General features: G+C 41.2%; 1 protein-coding gene across 1 annotated transcript; it reads left to right on the top strand.

Annotated features, from left to right (window-relative positions):
* Positions 1-3996: 3996 nt before the first annotated feature.
* Positions 3997-22512, top strand: SHISAL2A (shisa like 2A). Its single transcript, XM_033068001.2, has 4 exons — positions 3997-4231; positions 11754-11893; positions 17959-18036; positions 22005-22512. The coding sequence occupies exons 1-3, from the start codon at positions 4050-4052 to the stop codon at positions 17988-17990; spliced, it is 354 nt and encodes a 117-aa protein (XP_032923892.1). The 5' UTR covers positions 3997-4049; the 3' UTR covers positions 17991-18036; positions 22005-22512.
* The last annotated feature ends 373 nt before the right edge of the window (positions 22513-22885 follow it).

Here is a 22885-nt window from a genome sequence, read left to right as displayed (position 1 = left end):
TTCCTTTCTAAAAAGGAAAAAGAAAACCACTCCACAAAGACAACTGCAGTCAAGAACAATTTGGTTAGGTCATTTTTGAAAACTTATTTATGCTTCTGATTGTTCTACTTCTAGATGGAAGATTAAGTGTAAAAAGGTAAGATTTGCTTCACTGGGTCATTATTCTGAAATATTTATCAATATCAGCACACAAACACTGTAGATAATGAGGCCATTACTTATTATTACACAAATTACTTATTGGATCTCCATCCTCATTGCAAAATTATCAGTGTCACTTCCTACTTCTATGTTTCACTGATTTTTCCTCTTAAAATTTTGACTGAAACCTCCTTTGAGCATCAACTTCCTGATGCTCAAAATTACTTTCTCCTTCATTATTTAGTTCTGTGAAGCAGAGACAGCTGAAAGTCAAAATCTATACCCTATATTGACTGGGGGAATCAATTAGAGGACAATGTGTGTGAAGTACAGTTAGAATGACTGGGAAAATTGGTAATCTCTAGAGTGAAATGAGAAACTCATATAATACTTGTTACATGTGTTCACTTGCACAGAGAGGATCTCAAAATACAAACACTTTTGCATGCAAGTGTCAGACTACTCCATCACTCTCACAAATCTACAGACTTACAATCTGAAGCACAATCTGGGAAAGCAACTTGCTCACAGGTGGCTGACTTGAGAGCAAAACCCAAGATGTTTCATATCCTCCTGATAGATTTCAGTCCCTCACTAATGCACACAGTTCTTTTTTAGTCCTCTGAGTGACAGCATCTCTCTGTGCTGCAAGTACACACCACTTCAAACTTCTGTGTCCCTTTCTGTTTGGAACCTTATGCTGTCATCTGCCTTCCTGAGTGCCTGCTTCTCATGTAACATGATAAAATATGTTATCTGCACTAACCCTGATGTCAATTTAACTTTTTACTCCTAATCAAAGCTCATTACACCATCTTGGCATGACAATTTTGTTTAATTGCATAATTTGCCAACAGATCACTTCTGAAAGTAATTTATACAGCTCTTTGCCAATTAATAGTTAGGTAATGCTCTTAAGGAAAACCTTGCCATGTAGGTTTGAGGATTGATGCTGATCTAGACACCTATATCATAGCTCATAATTAACTTGTGTGGAAGGTTGGCTGGTAGAAATGTGTCCCACAACTATTAATGTGAATATTTGTTTTTAGCTTTTAAGTAGTGGTCAGTGCAGAAGCAAAATTCACTTTGAGCTGTCTCTAAATGGAATTTTAGCTTCTCTCTCAAGCCTCGATTGCTCCAAACTGTATCAGCCAGAAAAACAGTAATTTGCTGGAAAATTAAACCAGCCCAGTTCTGCTGGCCAATATCTTGAGGAGTCAGGATAAGTAAATAAGAGGCTGTACACTTTTCACATTAATTGTAGTTTAGATTAAGATCATCACTATTTTTAATGATTACCAAAAATGCTGCTGTTCTAATTATTGTGTGGACAACATACATGTATTCATGTTCATGAGTTCATCTGGAAGGCTTGAAAGCAGTTATGAGAAAGAGAAAGCTGCAGTTTCATGGCCCCAAGTATTTTTGAAGACAGACTTTAAGTACAGCCATAGCAATGTCTTGGAAACCAATGTGAGTAATAGTAAAGCAGTTAAAGATTTGCAGAAGAGTCTGGGTTGCAAGCACCCAAGAAAGTTGACTCATTTTACCAGAATTAGAGCTAAAGCTTCACTGCACAAGGCACTCATATTCACAAGGATGATAGCTCAGAAGTATCCTGTTTTGGATACAATTCTGAAAGCTGCTGCTGAACACCTGGGTAATTTATCTCTTACTTCCAAGTGTCCTGCAAAGGTCTTGGATCTGTGTTTCTCTGGAAGTTGAATGGCCTCATTGTGAGGTTGAAACACACTCTTCTCTCAGCAGAGATAACTGGTCTTGTCATCTATGTAGTGACTTAAATTGATATTGGTAATAGTGAAAAGAGAGGGGAACATTTTATGAGATCTAAACCACTAACTCTTACTGGAAGACGTATGTGTTTTGTCACTGGAATCATAAAAGAATGTGATGTTTTCTTCTGACATAAAAGATGTTCCACAGGTCAGTGAAGAGCCTCCCACTCTCCACTTCAAATCCTGTCTCATCAAAAGAGAATGGTTTTTAATTTAAATCCACCAGCAATTACATAGTTAATTCAGTCACTGAGCTAGATAACACAAACGTAATTTCAAATGTTTCATATAAATCTTTCCAAATAAGTGGAGCAAGAAAGCACACTAATTATTGTCACCCAGTAATCACAGCAAGTACAAATTGATTGCATGGTATAAATGAGTATACTGATTGACGAAACAAACAAACGAAAAAAGATGTTTTCACCCCAGAACATTTCAGCTTCCTTTGAAACCAAATTTCTTTAAGTTTGGACAAAGGATCCACCTCTACTCCAACTCTGACACATGTCTACCTTATACTCATTAAGTATGAGTGCAAGTTTGTGTAAGACTGAACATAAAACTGTGATGGGTAATTTTATTTGTTCCACATCACTGCAGTAATAATTCTGAGAGGAAAATAGTTATCTGAGTTCTGGCTAATGAGAGAAAAATCTCCAAATGTAAAAGAGCAACGTGAAATACAAAAATAACCAAGAATGTTCTATATTTCTAAAAGTTTCTTGACCACTTGACTTGGGAATGGTCACTTGAAAACATGAACTGAATGATTCCTGGGTTCATGACTCTGCCCTGGGTGTTGAATTCTGGTATGAACAGAACCTCAGTGGAAACAGATCAAGAAAGGATAAGATGAAGGGAAAACCAATCCCAGATGGATAAAGAGAATCAGAGAGAAACACAAGGATGGCAATTCACATTTTGGAAGAAAATAGTTATTAGCAACTGAACAAGGTACATAAAGACATTTCAAGAGATTAATACCTGTAAGACTGGAACTGGACAATTCTCCATCTCAGGAAGTTGTAAGGTGTCTGTTGTGAACACAGGATTGGCAATTTCACAAAGTCTTGGGTCAGTCTCCAAAACCATGACATTTACCCTGTCACTTCTTAGCTTCAAGCACACCTCATGTTGTTTAGCTGACTGATTCATACAAATGATCTGGGCAACCAACTGATGGCTTTTGGGCTGGGATTCACCATCATCCCCTCATTAGAGACAATCCCCATGTTTTTGTGAATCAAATGAACAGGAGATTGGTCTCCTAATCTCAAATAACACAAGACACACAATTCAATCCTAAAATGTACTCACACCATTGACATAACTGAGGTTAAGTTAGGGAAAAGGCTGCCTTCTGGTCATCGGTAAAGACGCTTGGAAATGTCTTTATACATTTCAAATAAGTCAATCCTCAATTTTGTCATGAAAATAATTGATCTGATTATATCTGATTTCATCAGAACAACCCAAGCGATGAAGCTACAACTCTCACAAAATCTCATCATCATCCAGCCTTTTTCTTTGTTGGTATTCAAGACTCATTGATTTCTCCTGATCTCCTCTTTTCTAGAGTCTGCACCAGCCACATCACTGTCACTCATCCTCTCACTTTGTGCAGTGCATCTTGAAGTGTTGAGCCTGTTTTTGAGCTGGAGATTTCCCCCCCTTCATAAAGCTAAGGGGGCCTGAGCCCGACAGAAGTGTGATCCCACCCCAAACTCTCCCTGTTTTTCCTGTCCTGAGACCCCACCTGGGTTATGGGTAAGGAGGGACCCCTGGAAGCGCTGCTGGACACGGGACCCAGCGCTGAGGGACAGTCGTGCCCCAGCCTTTGGAACGGCAGCGCGGGCCGGGCCGGCCCTCACGGCGCCCTCCCACCCTCCCCGCCTGCCCCTCAGCGGCTCCCGCCCTGTGGCGGCCCCGGGGCCGGTGGGCGCGGCGGTGCCCGCCGCCAGCGCAGCCCCCTGCCCGCCCGGCTCCGCCCGCCACAGCCGCCTCGCCTCTCCTCGCCTCGCCTCGCCTCTCCTCGCCTCGCCTCCCCTCCCGCCCGGGTGCTGCCGAGCCGAGGCGCCGGGCGGGCAGCGGGCGGGCGGCCGCGCCATGAGCACCGAGTGCAGCAGTTACCTCAACGCCGACAAGGTGCTGGTGAGCGGGTTCAGCTGCCCGCGGGCGGGCGGCGACGCCCGAGCCGTGTTCTGCTGCGGCTTCCAGGACGTCAAGTACTGCTGCGATGACCCCCACAGCTTCTTCCCCTACGAGCACAGCTACATGTGGTGGCTCAGGTAGGGGAGCGGCGGTGCCCGCCGGGTGGAGGCTCTGGGCGGGAGAGCCGTGTTCGGGCTGTGTGAGCTGGGCTCGGGTGCGTGTTTGTGAGGTACTTGTAGCCGGGCACTTTCAGGCTGCCTTTGTCCCGCCGAGAGTAGCGGTAGAGCTGCATCTTCAGCCCAGAGAGACTCTCGCTCGTGCCAGGCTAGTTTCTGAAGGAAATAACTCGAGGTCTTGGTAAGGAAGCGCTGGGGAACGCTCGGTGCCTCTGGCGGAGCCCCCGGAGCGTCTCCCGCCCGCTGGGCGTGAGGGGAGCGGCGGGCTCGGGCCTGAGCGCGTACAGGCTGCGTGCCACAAAGTTCCCGGTGACTTGAGTTACTTTTCCGTGTGAGATAAAGCACTATATAACTTTCCACTTGGAAGGAGCGGATAATGAGCCTGGTGTTCTCCCGGGATAGTGCCGCGATCAGGCTGGCTCTGGCTGGATCTCCAGCAGCGGCAGGAGAACTGCACTCAGCCCCCGGCTGCTCTCTGTGCCTGCTTCCCCTCGGGCTCCAGAGCATCCACGCTGGCCGTGTCAGGATGTTAGTACACCTCTGCACGGGGCTCCCGCTGTGTTTCTTACCCACTCGTTATTATCCTTGATTTTGTCAAATCCCCTCCTGGGCTTGCTTGTACTGTTTGCTTCTGCAGCCCTGGTGGCAGCAGTCACTACCTGCTGTTTGAAGATAGATCCTTTTATCTGTTTTATACTGTTCCCTACTACTTTTCCGGAGTGTCCTCTAGTATTAGGATTGTGAGATTTGGTGAACAGCAGTTGCAGGTTCAGTTTATGCACAGTGTTTAAAATGTTGAGCATTTGGTGCATCTATTCTCAGCTTTCACCTTTCCAAACTGAACAGCTTTTGGATTATGGTTGAGGCAGATGCTATGTCACGCTGATCGTTTTGGTTCCATCTCATCCATACTGTTTTTCACTCCACAGGGCTCATCTTGGAAGTGCAAAACCTGGAGCTGCATGCCCAAGGTGTGGGTGTGGCAAGGTTCTACAGAGTGGCCAAATCTTGCCTCCAGTCTCACTCTCAAATTCTGTTCTATTGGTGGCCAATGTGTTGTTGATGTCTTTGCCAGTTCACATCGACTCCATGATTTCAGTGAGATGTCATTGAAGACTAAATCTTTTCTCAAGTTCAGAACTGCCCATTCTGAATTTATTGCTACATAGGCTTGGTTTTGTTCTTTACACATCACATTATCTACACTGAAACTCACTACATCACTTTTGCCTGTTCACTCAGTTCTCTGCAAGTCTTGTAGTGGTTCCTTGCCCTCAGCTTTTGGTTGCTTGTGGGGGCTTAGGATCATCAGAAACTCAGATTTCCTTCTTCACCAGGTCATAGATGAAGATATGAATAAAAATCAGTCTCAGTGACTTTTCTTTACACTGAAAAGGGACCACTTAAGCCTTGTACTTTGCTCCTTATGCTTTTAAGCAGCCTTAAATTTGTAGCAAAATCTTTCCCTAATCCTGTATGACGTCAGTCTTTTTAACCTCGCTTTCAGTGCAGGGCTTTGTCCAAAAGCTTTTTAAGACATCTAACTCTGTCTTCTGGTTTCCTCTAGCCATCTGTCCATTGACACTCTAGCAGGTTATCACAGCAGTGTTTTCCCCTCATCCTAATACTGATCCTTTCATTAAAGACTTTATGTCAGGAAGCTGCAAGGCCAGCAGCTCCCTGTGGGTAGAGCACGGTAACAAGATGGTTGGGGAGGGTGAGCTTGGGTCATAGCCAGGCTCAGGTTCAGCACTGTGCAACCAGACACCCTCAGCACCTTGGCCAGCAGCTCTGCAGTTCCACGTGTATCCCTCAGGGCTTGTGAGTTAGTGCTGTCCAGTACTGCGGACTTACTGTTTTAATTTATCTGGTCTAATATCTAATGTATTATTATTTAAAATCTACTTTGTCTGGTGTAAAGAGTGGGTTGATTGTGGGGATCTCCCAGCCATCCACTGCTGTGACTAAAACACAATTACTTGGCTTCCCTGATGGGAGAAGACATCTCCAAGTGTTCTTTTTTACACTTCTGCTATCAAATATTCATGCTGTTTTCATGTTATATTTTTACATAGCCTTTGGCTGTTTTAATCACAGCAAACCTTCTCAAGATGGCAGAAAAACTAAGAAATAAGTTAATACTGCATCACAACATCTCATCTGGATGTTGTAGTGAAGGCTCCTAAGGCTTGATCTTTTCAAAAACTACCTCCAAGAACTGAATCCCAGCAGAAGCTTTAATGAAATACCTCTCTGAAAACTCTTCCTTTAGAAAGATTTTGTAGGGTCTGAGAAGTGACTGCTTAGCCTTCAGCTAAGCCCAATCCCAAAAGTTTAAGCCCAAATTTTGAAAATTAAGGATTTTTTCCCCCCTTCTTTCTACAGTAGTCCTAAGCTGATAAAAGGACTAATGGAAACTGCCATTCGTGGAGTTTTGGTTGTGCCTAACTTCTGCCATAAATGTCTATGTCCATTGTAGAAAATAGGTGGATAAATACAATTTACCTCTCTGAGCAATGTTACTGAGTGGTTGGAATTGAACCACTTCCTGTAAGTGCCTTCAGTAACAAAAAGAATAATTTTTAGTTATTAATACACTGGAAACCTTATAATATTACATCATTTTGAAAACTGCATACATTCCCACATGACACTTCAGTTAGGAGTTTAAGGAAAACATAAAAATAACATTTTTTGGCCTCCCAGAAAGTTTTGGTGATCACTAAACTGCTACTGATATTGGTTGGTAACAGCCATATGATAAAATAATCCTTAAAATGCTTCTTTCAGCCTTTGAGGATAACTTTTAAGACTTGAAATGCTTAAGATTTAAAACTAGAGTTAGGCAAACCAGCCAAGGTAAGTCTGGAGATGGAAGGGAGAGGACTGGGAGGCTCTGACAGGGAGCAGTTTTAGGTTTTGCTTTACTCCAGAACTTTGGGGTTTTTGCCTAAATCTTCATTTGTTTGACTCCCTCCAGATATTTGAAAGCAGAGACTGACTGCACCACAGGTGGTTGGTGATATCTCAGGGATCAGTGCAGTTTGGTGGCACACCAGGTAGAATTCCAGGGAGCTGTTGCACATTTCCCTTGTGTTTTTCCTGCTGTGGGAGGGACGTGGCCAGCTTGGCACCCAGCTCTGACAGAAGCAGTTCATGGAGGAGCCTGCAGCCTTGGCAACCCAAAGCAATGGTTTCTTGCAGCCCAATGCTCTTCTTTTTTCTTGCCAAATCTCTACTGCCTGTACTATGTTTAGAGCTAGACACTGCCCTATTCCTTAGCAACATGGAACCCTCTTTTCCCCTCCCACTTCTGCAAAGACTGCAATATTTGACAACATCCTAACACCTGCTGTACTGGGAGCTGTTGGACTATCATAGACAATAGACCATTGAGCAACTCTGACACATTTCATATTTTCAGCAGAATTTATTATATATAATTAATGATATTATTGATTTATCTTTGTAATTAATAATATTATTAATTTCTGACTTACACTTTTTTCTGGTATTTAAAATAAAATAATATAGTTGGCTTTTTTAAAAATCATAGATCTTGAAAGACTTATTTCCTCAAAGAAGAGGGAAGGATCCATTTTGCTGTCTCTTACAGTTATCAGGAGCCCATGGAACAGGGAAGGCAACATTAAGAAAAGGCAGAATTCATCAGAAGGTTATTCAGCTCTTGAATCCACAAAACACAGATGCTATAAAACACCAGTGAGCCAAACACTGAGCAGCTCAGCCTCCAGAGCAGTGTGCTGTGCATGCACATGCAGTTATCACATCTGCTTTACCTCCCAAGCTGAGTGGAAGGGGAGAAATGCTGAACATTTGTATTTGTACTGAACTGCAGCAGTTATGTTCACTCAGCCTTTTTGTTTCTTTGTTCTAAAATATTTTACATTTATTTTTGTCGCTCTTCTGTGAAGTTTTATTTTTATAAACTTTCAGTATCAAATAGAATTCTTTCAGTATCAAATAAAATTCTGATATCCATTCCAAAGCTCTATCTTTTAAGTTGCATGTAATAATACATATTTGATTAAAATTCTGCCAAGCCACATATAGATTTTACTCAAAATGGGTAATTAATACCCATAGAGCCATAGTGGCCTAATACTAAGGCCAAGCTTTGCTTGGCTGCTCTGACCTCCAGGCATCTGTTTTGGCTTTTCAAAATAGCAAGTCTTTTGTTTCTCTGTGCCCTTTTTTTCCAATCTCCTGAGTATTTATCTGTGTGCTTTGCAAATACTGTGAACAACACGTCACTGCAACAATGGCATTGGGAACATTTGATTTACTCGGATCAGGGTGACTCATGAGCTTCCTTTTAGTCTATCAGTGGGCAATATTGCCTCTGCTTAGCCAATATTTAAATTTTCCCTGGCTTTTGATGGTGTGGATGGGCTAATTTCATGAATTAAAAATAACTATAGGTGTGTGAAGCTGAGTATTCACTGACAGACAAGTCAATGGACCCACTCAGCCTGGAGCCTCTCTGCTGAGTGAAGCCTTTGGTTGTGCTGCAGGCCTGGCTGTGGCACTCAGTGTAATAGCAGTGAAATGTGTGCTATGGCTCTATCATTATGTGGAAAATAACTTGGGAGAGTTCTGTTTGGATCTCCTACCAACCTTAACATTGCTCATGTCAGAGCCTTCACTGCCATCTTTATGCCAGATTGTTGCTTTGAGGTTGAGTGGGTTGTTGATGCAGGGGATTTTGCTCAGTAATGAGGCCACAGCTGTGGGCAAGAGGGACTTTTTAGTTTGCTTGTTTAGTGCCTCTGCTGGCAGAATACTGATCTTGAAGACATCCTGAGATCTGTAGACTGCTGGGTGGCCTTCAGTCAGTGTTTGAGGTAAAGAATGGAAGGTGCCAAAATGCCTTAACAAGGGCTTTTTAAAGCAGATATGCAGCACCATGGTAATTGCTTCAGAATCTAGAGGACATGCTGAAAGGTTGTCTTTATTTTCAGAGGAGTGTAATTGTTAAAGTTACCATAGTTATTTGGTATTTTGTTTCTGATAACAGCTTTAACTAGTAAAAAAAGACAGGAAAGATTGTGCTCTGGTTAAGAAATGTCAGTATGCAGAGCTATGGAGACATACTAAACTCTGAATTAGAAAAGTTAAGAAGCAATCCTCCATCCCCAAACTTTAACCAAAATTAATCTTATAGAGCATAATTACACCCTCTCTGTGGGTTGACGGCTTCAGCAGTAGGAGAACAATCTGGTATTGAAACATTGTGTGTTTAAAAAGAGTAAGTACAAATTGTCCTGATTCCTGATTCATTCAGGAAGTGGAATCAGAGTATCTGTTTTGTGATGCTGGTGAGATCTTCTCATGTTGCTGCTGGAGCATGAGAAACATTTCTTGTAGCACATAACCTGTGATGAGTCTTTGACCTGGAGAGTTCCTCTGGTTTTTCTTGCCTTTCCTTTTGTAACTCCCTAAGCATCTTACACAAGTTGTGTAGTGATACTGAGGATGCATTTTGCTGTGGAATACACAGCTGGATTGTTCATGTCATCTGCATGGAGGAGAGCTACAATCAAGAAGTAACAGATGTCTGAATAGAAAAATGCATCATCATTAGTATGTACTTGATCTGTTTGGCTTTAGGGCAGTTGTCTGTGCTTAATGTTTGGATAATGGTGAGCAACCTCCTTAGTCCTGCACTGCAGACTGCAATTTAAATGGAATCTTACATTAAAGCTTGTACTGTCATGGCAAAAAAGCACAAATAACTCTTTCTGAAGAGCCTTGTTTGTATTGCATGGTTCTATGGCTCTTCAGCCTCCTGTAATGTGTATTTTTTCTAGTTTGTCTATTTGGGTCAAGGTGTTCCAAGTGAAAATGCAAAAATAGGGCCAGAACCCAGGTGAGATCTCTGAGTGTAGGTCATATTCAGATTCCATAGTAAGCAGAATCTTGCCTGCCTGCAAGTTTTGTTTGAGCTGAAAAACAATAAGGAAAAATTTGCTTATTATGTGCATATATGCACAAATACATAAAAATATCCTATTTAATGCAGATTATGAATACCATGAAAAATCTTCAGAAGGGTAAAGCTGTTCTTTCCAGGACCATTTTGCTGATAACAAATTATTTTAGCTGTGTATGGAGCTAAATGTTGCCCAAACTTCATTACTGAATTTGACCAGTAATTAATGAAAACCACATTAGAGATAGCTGCTGTTCTCAACCTGCTGATTTTAGGAGTTTCTCCTGTGGACATATCTGTGTGCTGGTGCTGTGGGAGCTTGTGGAGAAGCTTTGCAGTATCTTGAATGTAAAATTTATAAAAACATCCCAAGGCACAATTCTTCTCATCTTCTTGCAAGGCCACAGTAGAGTTGACTTCTCCCTGATAGCAGTGATATATATAGACATTTTTCTGACTAGAAGATGGAGCTTGTAGAGTTCAATACATTCGTCTCTCTTCTGTCCTTTTGACGTCTGTCGAAGTTGTAAATATACCAGAGCAATAGTGAAAGGATTCTCAGTCCTCAGACTCCTCACCTGTGACCAAAAGGCTGCTGTTTAATTTCACCAAAAGTCAGGATCTTTGTCATGGACTGTAGAATAGAGGACTGGAACATGGAAGGCACCAAATGGCCCAGGAGAGTGTAGGAAATGATAGCTAGACTGTGTTATATTGGATCTTTTATTTCATCATAAGAATTTTATATTAGGAAAAGACTTGAAAATAAGCCTTGGAAATCAGGGGAGATTTCTGTATATGCATATACTGTCTCACTGTGTGCTATGGGAGATGTATAAAGCAGCTTTTATCCTGCAGAATGGCACCTTGATAAAATCTATGTATAGTACTGTATGTTGGCCTCCAGAGTAATTAATTCCTGCTTCTTTGATGCCTTTGATATTGTGAGTAAAGTAATTCAACTTTAGTTTTCCTTTTACAGTGACAAAGATCATGGGAGAATTTCTCCAGTCTTGATTGGAGATTTATTTCATTAATGCAAAAGCACAACAGTGTTCACAGTACTCCACCCTGCTCTGCAAAGTTGTTAATAGAATTGAATAATATGGATTGAATAACATGGCTTTTTATACTATAAAATGGCATTTCAGACTGAAAATGCAGCTTTAAGTCATGTTTGAGCTGCCTGGAACCCTAGCATCCCCCTCTGTGTGTGCACTGAAGAACTTTTTGATCTTGCTGATATCAGTTCTCCATGAAGTTATTTCTGATTTTCATAAATACACTTTAAGTCAGACTCAGGAGTAACAGGCATGAAATGTCACTGAGGGCCAGATGTTCAACTGCTGTGCAATGACATTGACCCTTCTGAGGGCAGTGAAATAACTGCAGTTTATGCAGTTTACAGTAAAACACACAGTTACTCCCATGCCTGAGTACAAGTAAACTCCAGACATCATCTTGACCATTGTTTTAATGGGTCTCCCAGTCTGTTTGTACACTTAATTCTTTTTTGTTTTTCTCTCTTAGTGTTGGAGCACTCGTGGGCCTGTCAATAGCAGCAGTGGTCCTCTTTGCTTTCATCATCACTGTGTGTGTTCTCTGTTATTTGTTTATCAGCACCAAACCACGCAGCAAACTGGATACTGGCTTGAGCTTACAGACAGCAGGTAAGACTGCTTGTTATTGATGTGCCTTGTCACCTGCAGAGCAGAAGCCTTACTCTGTCTTTAAATGGATGTGCAGGAATCCTACAGGGTGTGTTTTCTTTCTGATGGGAATGTCAAGATATAATCAAACTGTCCTGCTGTTTTGCCTGCTCTGTGAAATCTGTTCCAAACTAAAAACATTTAGCACGAGCTCAGTATAATTATTTAGTAGTAGGAAGCATGTAAAAGTTTGCAATACTGAGTGAGGGTAAATTAGCTCCTTTATCAGGAAGACACTTATTGACTTTGTTGCTCTGGATTTCCTGTCAAGAGTACATAAACATACAGTAGTGATTCATTCTAGGAATAAGAATCTCAGCAGAGATTTTAAGTGTATTTTCTTGTGACAGAGAGGGTTCATTCTTTTTTTTTCCTTTCTTCCTGACATAGGATCCAGACTTTGAAGTCTGAACCACTTTGTTTCAGTAGCAGTAGTCCGTGCCTTTGTGCCCAGACTGTGTTGGCAGATGTCTGCAGGAGCAGTGCATGCAGTCAGCACTAACCCACTCACATGGGGAAATTGCTGCTGCTGCTGCTCCAGTTCACTACACTGTGGAATCTGACTGCCAGTCTCCTTGGCAAGATGGGGTGTAATAAGTTTCACCTTTTGTTGTGGACTTCCTAAAAACCAGTAAAGTTGTAGGAAATAGAAGGAATGTTATACTTATTTAGGTACTGGAAGTTCAGCAAGTTGAAAAAGGGGAATAATTATTGGAAAAAAGTCCCCTCAGCTCAAGTTTTCTCTTTACTTGTTATTTTAAAATGCTTCTATACTCATATATAATAATATATATAATATATTTATGGCAGTAAATGACCAATGAGTTACTGTAATTATAGCCTATTAAAGAGCAGTGAGCCTCCTCCCGGGTCTAATTTTGTTCTCCAGAGAACGCAGGCTTGGGTTTAAAAGTGGTTCATAGAACTGTCAAAACTGCAAAGCCTCTCTTTGTAGCTGTATGAGGTGAGCAAGCTGCTGAAGTCACACATTCAGCAAACTGCTACTAATCTGCAAATTGGAAACTTCACACTTGTCCTGGAGAGAGAGTGGAATGAAGACCTGCTAGCTAGAACAGCCTAAATAAACTCTTGGGTGGGATGAACAAAAAGCTCTCGTGCTCTTCTACAAGATGGTTGTGTTTTAATTATAAACTGGCATTATGTTTTTGAATGTGTTACTGTTTAACTTCTTCCCTCAGGTTTTCCTGCTATGGCACCAGCTCTTAATCCATTGCCAGGACAGCAGTGCTGTATTTCTCATGCCTTTTAGTTTTGTGCCAGACATGTTTGGCACGTGGGGAGCTGGGAAGGAGGCAGGTGCTGCTGCATCACTGCTGCCAAACAATTCCGTCTTTCCGTATGGACTCGAGCCCTGCTGCAAACCCCTCATCCTGCTTGGGCAGCAAAGGCTGTTCCTGTCTTCTGTCATGAGGTGAACAGCATCTCAAATTCCCCCAGTATTCATATAGGCATTGCAAGTCACTGTTCTAAACCTTATGAGGCTGGGAAGCTGAGTGATCTTTGTTTTTTCCCAGCCTTCACCTGTGTGGTTTGGAGCTTTGCTCAGACAAATTCCTTTGTATTTAAACACAGTTTTGACTGCTCTCATCCTGTGTTTTTCACTTTTATTATTCTGCTTCTTTGGCTTCTTCAAATGACAATTATTTCACATCCAAATTCTGATAGCTTTGACTGTTGCTGAGGTGAGTTTCTGGAAATTGAAAGCTGGTTGCTTTGTCAAGGTTGAGAGATCTCTGGAAATGTTTCAGGATTTCAGTGACAAGCCTGAGTGCTTGCCTTCGTCATACTTGGGTTTCTTTTGCACAGAAGTCATGCAAGAGCTGAGGGTCTGACATGATGGCTGGTTGGCTGCTTGCAGCCCTGGGGAAAGTAAAAACAGCCTCTCTCCTCATCTTTCAGCTCTTCTCAGAGTGCAGGATAACTATACACAAGCAGTAAAAACAAAATAAAAAATTAAACCAGTTTTTAGATGCTTCAGAAAATGGCAGGCCTCAGGAACATGAGTTTTAAGTATGAACTCAGCTGAAGTAGCATAATTTTGCCTTTAAATGAAGGCTGTGTGTCACACTTTAGCTGTTGTGCAACATCTGCATTGCTGGAGCACTCATACAGCACTCATTTTTGAAAGCAGCATTTTTTATTATATTCAATTTCACCCATAATACACTAGCTCGGTTGGAGTTTTGTATCTCATTAAACATACAATTGATTATTTTATGCCTTTCCTACCTCACATAATAGCAAAAGTTAGTCATTGTTCTGTGGGCTCATCCAAGATCTCCTAAATACAGAAGTGGAGTGGTTGAATTTTTACAGAAATAATTTCAAGATTGATGATAAATCTAACAATAAACTGAATATGAAGCCCTTTATTAAAGTTTCTGATTCTACAAAAGGCGTATCAACTGGAATTTGCTTCTGTTTAGCCTTAAACAAATAGTCTTCCACAGCATCAGCACTGATATTCCACAGCATCAGCAGGGACTATTACAGATTGGGTTATTGAGTTAGCTAAGGATCTTTTAGTCCTAGCAAAAATTTACATTTTAATCTGAGCATTGAATTTCAGGAAAAATGAGCTCAGCCATTGGTATAGACAAGGAAGAATACATAGATGTTATTGGAGTTAGACATTTCTATTTGTATAACATGCAAGGCAGTAAATTGTACTGTTTGCAGGCAAACACATACAAATGAAGATCCTGCATTTCAGTTGCTTGTTAAGCTCTTTCCAAGAGAAAGTATTTTTCATTGAACTGATTGTAGATGTGTTTGTTCCTCCCATTTGAAGGCTGGAGACCTGTAACAGTGGTAAAAAAAGATATTCAAGCCCTGAATATGCAAACATGATGTATTCATTCAAGGTGAAAGGGAATTTGGTCATGTGCTTTGTTGTTCTTCTAACAAAAAAACTTCTCTTTGTGCAAAAGGTTTATCCCCTTCAAAATGTGGGGAGCTAGGAAGTCACAGGATTTTAAGTGTTTTGTTAAGGCTGAGTGAATAATGCTGGAACATCCCCACAGTGCAAGAGATAAGGAGCACTGAGTAAATATTGCATGATTGTCAGCAAAGGAGTGTAAACAGGCAGAAAAGGGAAAATCCAGAGGCGCATCTTGGCTCTGGGAAAGCTGCACACACACTTGGGAGAGGAGTGATCGTTTCTGCTGGCCCCTGAGAACAGGCTTTGCCATCAGAGTTCTAAAAGGTGGAGAGAGCCTCTCCACCTTGGTGACCCAAACAGTTTTAAAACACATTTTCTGAGTTGCCCTGGTATTTCTGCCAGCTCTGGAAAGACCTTTTTGATGAAGTGTTCCATACCACTGCAAAGCACGAGTAGCAAATTACATTTTATGGTGGGAACTAATACTTTTCCCTTAAAACTTAGTACAGGAAGACCTCTGTAATGCATTCAGTAAGACAGTAAGGACCTTTGGGTTGTAGTGTGAAAGAATTGTGGCCTTGTGAATTAATTATAAGTGCTGGGGAAAATGTGCTTTAATAGAAATTATTAATTCCTTGTTCTTTCAAAGCAGTGACATCATAATATGCAAAAGTTCATGGTTTCATTTCATAATAAGGAAAAACACAGCTTGAAAAATAGGTAGATGACTTTCCTGTCCCTATTTCTCTCCTTAATTACAGATTCCTCATGGGGAGTGATTCAAATATATGAAATATTCAAGTATTTTGATGAAAAGGCACGAAACTCTCACACATTGCCCTTCTTAGCTCAGTACAATTATCTGACTATTGGTTGTGAAAGCAGAAAGCTGCTGTTTGAATTCAGAAGTACTGCTTGGCTTTTGGAGTGTTAATTTTGCCTTCTAGGTTTAGGAGTAATTTCAACTGTGTGGTGTTCTTGTAGCTGGCTTTAAATTTTCCCCAGTTAGGCTGCTTTCATTTTGCCAGTCATCTACCTCAGATTTCTCTTTGGGGAAAAATCAGACAAATGGGCTCAACTGTTAAAAAAGAAAAGAAAATACTTTTTTTTTTTTAGGAAATTAAGAAAATTTCCATTTTGAATTCAAATTTAGTGGAAGGGTACATCACTAGAAAATAATAAATTTTGAAATGTCTTTATTGTAATCCTTAGCTTTTACATTTCATAGACTTTCTCATAGCAGTGAGATTTTTGCAGCTCATTAGGAGTCAGGTTTTTACTACAAATATACCCATAGCTGCTGTAGGCTTCAAAAATAAAGTGCCTCCCTCTGAAACTGATAAGAATGCTTTTTTTCTTTTTTTGGGTTTGTTTTTTTCCCAGCTGAAATAACTCAGTTGTTTTCAGCTAAGATATTAGCTTGAATACTATTGTACAGATTTTTTAAAATGCTAAACTGTCACATCCCATTTTTGCATTTTTGAAACCAAACAGCAGTTTTTTCAAATAAAATAAAATAAAATAAAATGCAGCTTTCAAAACACCTCAGTAACAAATAATTCCCCTTTCCCAATCTGCTTTGCTTCAGTTTCTTATTAAATTAAAATATTAGCATTCTCAACTTTTCATCCCATTTTGGATATAGGGAACCTATTTTTCAATCCCTTCCCCACACACTGGCTAGGAGAAAAGCACCCTGCCCAGTTAAGTTTATCTTTTCTGCCTCTCTGTGTTGGCCCACACTTGGGAAAGTGGAAAATGAGGTCAAAGACAGTGTTGAACTAAAGGGTAATGGGAAATACAGGGAGGCCTGGGAGGAAGATTGATGAGCTCCATGAGGAGAATTAGATGACAGCATAAAGCAGGGGGAGGCTTTGGAACAGGCAGGAAAAGGAGAAAACTGCAAGGAGCTGATTGCTCCTGGGAGCTTTTGGAAGAGGGATGGGACTGATGGAGTTGAGAGCAGCAGAGCAGGGAGGCAGCAATGCCAGAGGGGATGGAGAAAGTCCTGGGGACAGGAGTGGAGCAGGGACTGGGGAGCAGAAACCTGGTGCTGGGGGAGAGAGATGGAGAGGGAGCCAGGCAAAGGGAGAAAAGGGAGGAGAGACTCCAAATGTGACTTGTTATTCATGGATATGGGGACTGTCATGGGAAGCATAATAGCAGAAAATAAGGATGGAAACAGAATGAGGAAGTGAAAGGGAATGAAAGAACAAACATTAGGTAAGAAACTAAATTGAAAGTGGATTTAGGAAAGTCTTTTCTTGTAGAGCATTGTTTTCTCAGCTGTCAGGAGGGATCATGGAAGCTGGCAGAGTATCTCTCCTCCCTTGCTGCAGTGATCCACTGCAGCCTCCCTCTGCTTTAGTTACTCTGGTCAGTTGGGCAAACTCGACTTAGCTGCACTGAATCAAAAGATTCCTGCCCTTCTGCTCCCAGCAGTTGTCTGTATTAGTGGAATTTTAACTATTACTCACATTAATCTATGAAGTTGAGCTCTGAAAAACAGTATTCAAATGGTACTAGGCTTCAAAACCAAACGCTCAAAAGATGGGAGATGTCGGAACTAAAGATTTTGTGGGAAATTGGGAAAATGTTTAAGTAAAAATAGTTTTATTTGCTCCTGTCATCACTTTAATCTTTCTACAAAACATGGGTAACACTTGCAAAGAAATATTGTGAGTCTCCCCACACACACTCAGAGCTTTGGGATCACTGGATGAAGGTGCACTGAAAGCAACAGGGACTGATTATGTTTGGAGAGGGATGAAACTTTGAGATTTCTGGTCTGTTTTCTTGAATGTGGGAAATTTTTAATACAATTTCTTTCAGGAGACTTCCTGATTTCCTGCTACAAGCCCAGCTTATACTACAGTGCTGCTCTTAAACTGCTCTTTACTTTGATGTTTATTCCTTTTTAATACAAGTAAGTTAATAATTGCAGCCTCCCTGAGGCCCAGGAATGCAAAGCAGAATGGAATTGATCTGTCTCATCCTCTAAAAATTGTAGAAGATTCCAGGAACAGTGGTTTTTCTAGTGCAGTGGGCATATCTATGTATTACTACTTGCAACTGATGGAAGAATAATGATGTTAATTCTTCTAAAAATGCCTTTGTTTTACAGACAGTGAGGCCAGAGGGAGTTCGATATGTTAGAGACAGAGGCACTGAATGGATTCTACCAACATTATGAAGAACAGAGGTAGCATGAGAACATTTATTTTCATCTTATTCTGTTGTATTTGTATACTCTACTCTGTTTTACATGGATTTTATAAAATGATTCTTTATTGGGTTTTTAACTTTTTGAAGAGCACTAGCCAACTGTCTCTGACTGATATATTTATACACTGCCCTGATGCTGTCCTTGCACAGGGATGTATCTGCAGAGACTTGGACAGAGTCCTTCCCCAGACAAATCTCTTCTAGATTTACTGGCACATGAATACTCCATCATGGTTATGTGCCAGACAAGATTATATTCCCCTTATGCTGTTATTGTCCTTTCCCTGAGCTGTCCTGGGTGCACCAGAGCTTACCAAGGAAGCAGACACTGTAACTTACTCAAAAGAATTTCTCTAGTGATGAATTGCCAGAAAGGCTCCTGTGTGACAAAGGCTGAAAGCAGTGAAGTTTCTGATGGCCAGTTTAGTCTTCCATTTGCTTCCTGGGGATGCAGGAATGAGTGCCAGGTAAATTCTGCTACAGAACTGGAGAGGGTTAGCTCACAAGGAAGTTGATTTTTATGCTGAAATCATGTGTAAAGGTCAAACTGGCTATGGCACAGGCCATACAGAATAGTGTTTAAAATGTACCCCAGCACAGATGAGTTGTACTTCAGACTTATGAGGACTTTATGAATAATGCAAAGGACTTCAGATGGCATGAAACATGCATTTTACTTTCTGCAGGGGGTGAAAGCTCATGGCTGAACAGCCACAGAATGTGAGAATAGCTGCAGATCAGCAATGTCTGTCACAAGAAAAATAAGTGGTCCTGTTTGCTCAGCAGTTGTTTTCAGATGAGCAGGAAAACAAATGACTCAAGAGTTCCCTGTTTCATGGATTTTCTCCTGTACCTTTAAAAAAAGCCACACTGTGCATCCCAAGTACAAATGCATCTTTCTCAGAGCTCTTTATCGGCATAACAAGTTGATTTGTCCTTATAAAAATACTGAAGTGTAACAAAACTCATTTCAAAACTCCTAACCACCTCCACACATTTTTTCTCTGCTGTTGCAAATGAAATGGCTTGTGGGGGAAAAATGCCATGGAAAGACAAAAATGGATCCTGCAGTCAGAAAGCCGTCTGTAGTGAGAAAATCCAAAAATATCTGAGGCAGGCACCAAGTACTGAGCTGAGCTGAGCTCTGTGAATGTGGCATTGCTTTCTGAAGACCATGAGCTTTTTCTTTTCTCATGCTTCTGTTTGCCTGCTTTTCTGTCATGGTAGAGAGGCTGATGCTTATAGGGTGCCTGCTAACCCACTGTTGCTTACAGAATTGAGAGGCAGCTGCAAAAGGCTTGTGTAGGGTTTGAGTGCATACATTATGTAAAGACCAAAAAATCTGGAAGCTTTTTTTGTGGATGAATTACCCAACTTTTTTTGTTGCCAAAATGAGGCTGGAGTTGTAGTGAAGACTCAAAATACTTGAGACCTCATTTGGAGCTAAATCCAGGAAACTGTGTCCTTAGCCTGAGCCTGTTGGCTTCCTGATTCAGAATGGAAAAGCAGGCAAGGATCTTTTCTGAACTTCACATAATATGGCTAAGTGTTGGTGGAAATTCCAGGTCTCTCATCGTTTTTTGTCCTCTGCTTTTCATATGTGCTTGTTGCAGATTTCATATTCTCACCTGTCATGGGGAGTCACTTCACAGTGCAGCATTAAGCCAGAGAGTCCATCAGTGGTTATAAATTTCTACTGCTGGGAGAAAGCTACAGGTGCCAATTAGATTTCCTTTAGCAGGCATATTTCCTCTGCCAAATTCACTGAGTTTTAATTAGGAACAGGAGCCCTTCTGCCTGGTGTAGTTCAGCATACAATTCAAGCTTGTTTGCCTGCTCTTTTCCAGCAGAAGGGCAAACACAGCTCTTAGCTTTACAAAGGGAAAGGAGAGAAACTAGGCAGATGAAGGCATTGCTTCTAACTTAGAGAGATAATACATTAAATTATTAAATAGTTGAGCTATGCCCAAGAAAAATCTGACACAGATTTTGTGAAGACAGATCCTGACAAACCAATCAAATTTCTCTCTGTCAAGGTAATTTTGCCTATCAGATAAGTGGGAACAAGTGGCCATGATTACAGATCATTATGAAAATGCAGTCAAAGAGAAATTTTCAGTGACTCATTCTCAAGCACATTTTTGGAGACAAGAAGGATGTCTTGAGAAGTGTCTGGTACATTATCCCAGATGAGTAGTAAGAGCTTGGCTGAAGGACTCAAGAGCACATGAATAAAATTTTTGAATGACACCACTCTGAGATGGGTTGCAAGACTCTGAGGCTAAAACCACCTTTCAGAATTATCTCAGGCCCTTGAGAAATGTTCTGAAATTAAAAAAGTTAAATACAATAACAATCAAAGTACTGGAGTCCAAAAGGAGAAACCAAATCCTCAAGTGTAACTGAAGAAGCTGACTGAATAGTAAAGAAATGCTTCCTAATGTCCAGTCCAAACCTCCCCTGGTGCAGCTTTGAACCATCCCCATATATCCTTCCACTGGATACCAGGGAGAAGAGATCAGAGAATCACAGCATGCTTTGGGTTGGAAGGGACGTTCAGGATCATCTAGTTCCAATCCTTCTATCATGGACAGGGACACCTTCAGGTAGAACAGGCTGCTCAGAGCTCCACCCCACCTGGCCTTGAGCACTTGCCTGTGCCAGGGCCAGCATTCTCTCAGCATTCCTCTCCTCTGGAAGCTGGACAGAGCAGTGAGGTCACCCCTCAGCCTCCTTGTCCCTGAACAAAGTCCTTAGGCCCTGCTCATGGGACACTCCTTCCACCTGTCTTTCCAGACTTTCTCCAGCTTTACTGGTCTCTTCTGGATGCTTTTGAGTACATTAGCATCCATCTTAAATTCTGGAGGCCAGAGCCACACTCTGCATTCACAGTGAGGCTGCCCCAAGGTTCAGTACCAGGATGATCCCTTTTCTGAGCAGCTGGGTATTTATCAGCGTCTGGCACACCCCAGGGTGGGGTTTGCCTCCCCAGTGCCAGGCCACACTGCTGTCAGACACATGGCTGTGCTGGGAAAGGGTACAAATCTAAGTTTACATGTATGTCTCAGGTTTTCATTTTTATTTATCAGGAATGTGTAACCATCCTCAGAGTCTTCAGCAGAAAATAATCTAGAATCTGCAAAAAGTATCACTTATAATTCAGATGAGCATAATTCCTCTCAATGAACCAGTACTGAAGTGATGTTCTTTGCTGGTTAGGATGCTCTTGCTGCTGGTTGCCATCTGCCTTGAGTCCAAGGTTTCATGCTTCAGAACTTCTGTCAGTAGCTGAGTTAGCTGAAATTATCCAGCGAGACTTCAGTGCATGTCCCATTTTTTTGCATATCCAGACAAGTATTTGCTTCTAAACCCATCTGTACCAACAGCTGCTGTGCTTTACCTCAGAATCAATCCTGTTTTAATGAGCAGTAGAGCAATTTATTTGTATAGAAATTCTTCAAGTTGGAGTATATTCTGGTGTCTTTCAGGGTTAAAGGCACACATTGCAAGTATGTCTATCATTAAAAAGAAATTAAATGCATGGTTTGATGTAGATATTAGTGGTGCATTTTCCAAGAGGCACTGCATAGAAGTGTTAGATGAATGGTGTCTTTATCTGCAAAACCTTTTTTGTTTTGTTTTAGCACCATTGTGTGTTTATCACATGGAAGGGGAAATCCTCACTTGCCCAGTAGAGGAGCAGCAGCAGAGCTACCCATCCACAAACACCCCCAGAGGAGGCACTTAGTGTTCCATAGCTGCAGTAATGCCCTTTAGGGGTGCTATTTTTCACCAGATAAAGGTTAGGAATATAGTAAGATACTTGGAAAGAAGTATCTGTGCCAGTGAAACGAGTTGAGTTGTGTTGTTGGTTCTGGAGTTTTTTGTGGGAAAAAGAAATTCCCCTGTTCAGTCTAACTCATAACTGTTATTGGCATTTTGCAGATACAGAGCTGCTTCCCTCACAAAGCCCCCAGCAAAACAAGCTGTTGACAGAGCCAAGTGACTTCAAGAGATTTCCTAAGCCACAAGGATGGACTGTGACTGTAAGCCACGAGAGCCTGACTCACTCTTCCAGAGTTGTTTCCTGGCTCTTACAACCACTGTCGATAACCAGAGGCCAATCTGAAGCTGTGCCAGGATGTGTTTGTGTATGGTTGCTATATTGAGAAATTGTGTGTTTTGATTTGCACATATTGGCTACTGCTGTCAGTCATTTTCATGCAAGTTCTTGTCTCTACCCTGTGCAATTCCAGTGAGATAACACAGTTGTCAAGCAGAGCAGAATTTGGCACACCATGTTGACCAAGCTGTATTTTAAGCTTTCCCTGTGTGCCATCTCAGTGTGGTGTCTTCATGTCATGAACATGGTTGTCTTTGGCCAAATGTGACTGTTCAGTGCACAAACCAATGTGAATGTAGTACCTCAATAAAATCTGGCATTTGTGTTGTATTTTTCTTAATTTATCATTTTCCCCCACCTTTGTTTCCTCAGAAGATTCTTGTGAATCTTAAAATTATTTTGATGGGAGAATTTTCTAACAAAAGGCAAAGTTAATAAAGAATGAATTTTGTAGGGAAGTTTAGATTTTAACAGCTGTTTTCACTGGCATGGGTATAGAGTGAAATAAATCGAAATAAACATCCACAATTGTTTTGCAGATTCTTCATCAAAACATATTGGGAACATTTCTTGGGAAGCAAACTAAAATTTTCAAGTATTATTTCAGTTTGGAGCACTAATTTGTGAAGTGTTGAACTTCCTTCAGGTAATCAAAGAGCTCTAATTGCACATTTTATTTCTCCAGAAGCTTCAGGAAAACCAA

Source organism: Catharus ustulatus, chromosome 9, assembly GCF_009819885.2.
Source record: "Catharus ustulatus isolate bCatUst1 chromosome 9, bCatUst1.pri.v2, whole genome shotgun sequence".
In the NCBI taxonomy this organism is placed as follows: Eukaryota; Metazoa; Chordata; class Aves; order Passeriformes; family Turdidae; genus Catharus; species Catharus ustulatus.
This window is presented reverse-complemented; position numbering and strand designations above follow the sequence as displayed.

Coding starts and splice junctions, on each gene's coding strand:
- SHISAL2A (XM_033068001.2), top strand. CDS start 4,050: ATGAGCACCGAGTGCAGCAGTTACCTCAACGCCGACAAGGTGCTGGTG. Junction 4,232..11,753: donor AGCTACATGTGGTGGCTCAG/GTAGGGGAGCGG, acceptor TTTCTCTCTTAG/TGTTGGAGCACTCGTGGGCC. Junction 11,894..17,958: donor CTTGAGCTTACAGACAGCAG/GTAAGACTGCTT, acceptor TTTGTTTTACAG/ACAGTGAGGCCAGAGGGAGT.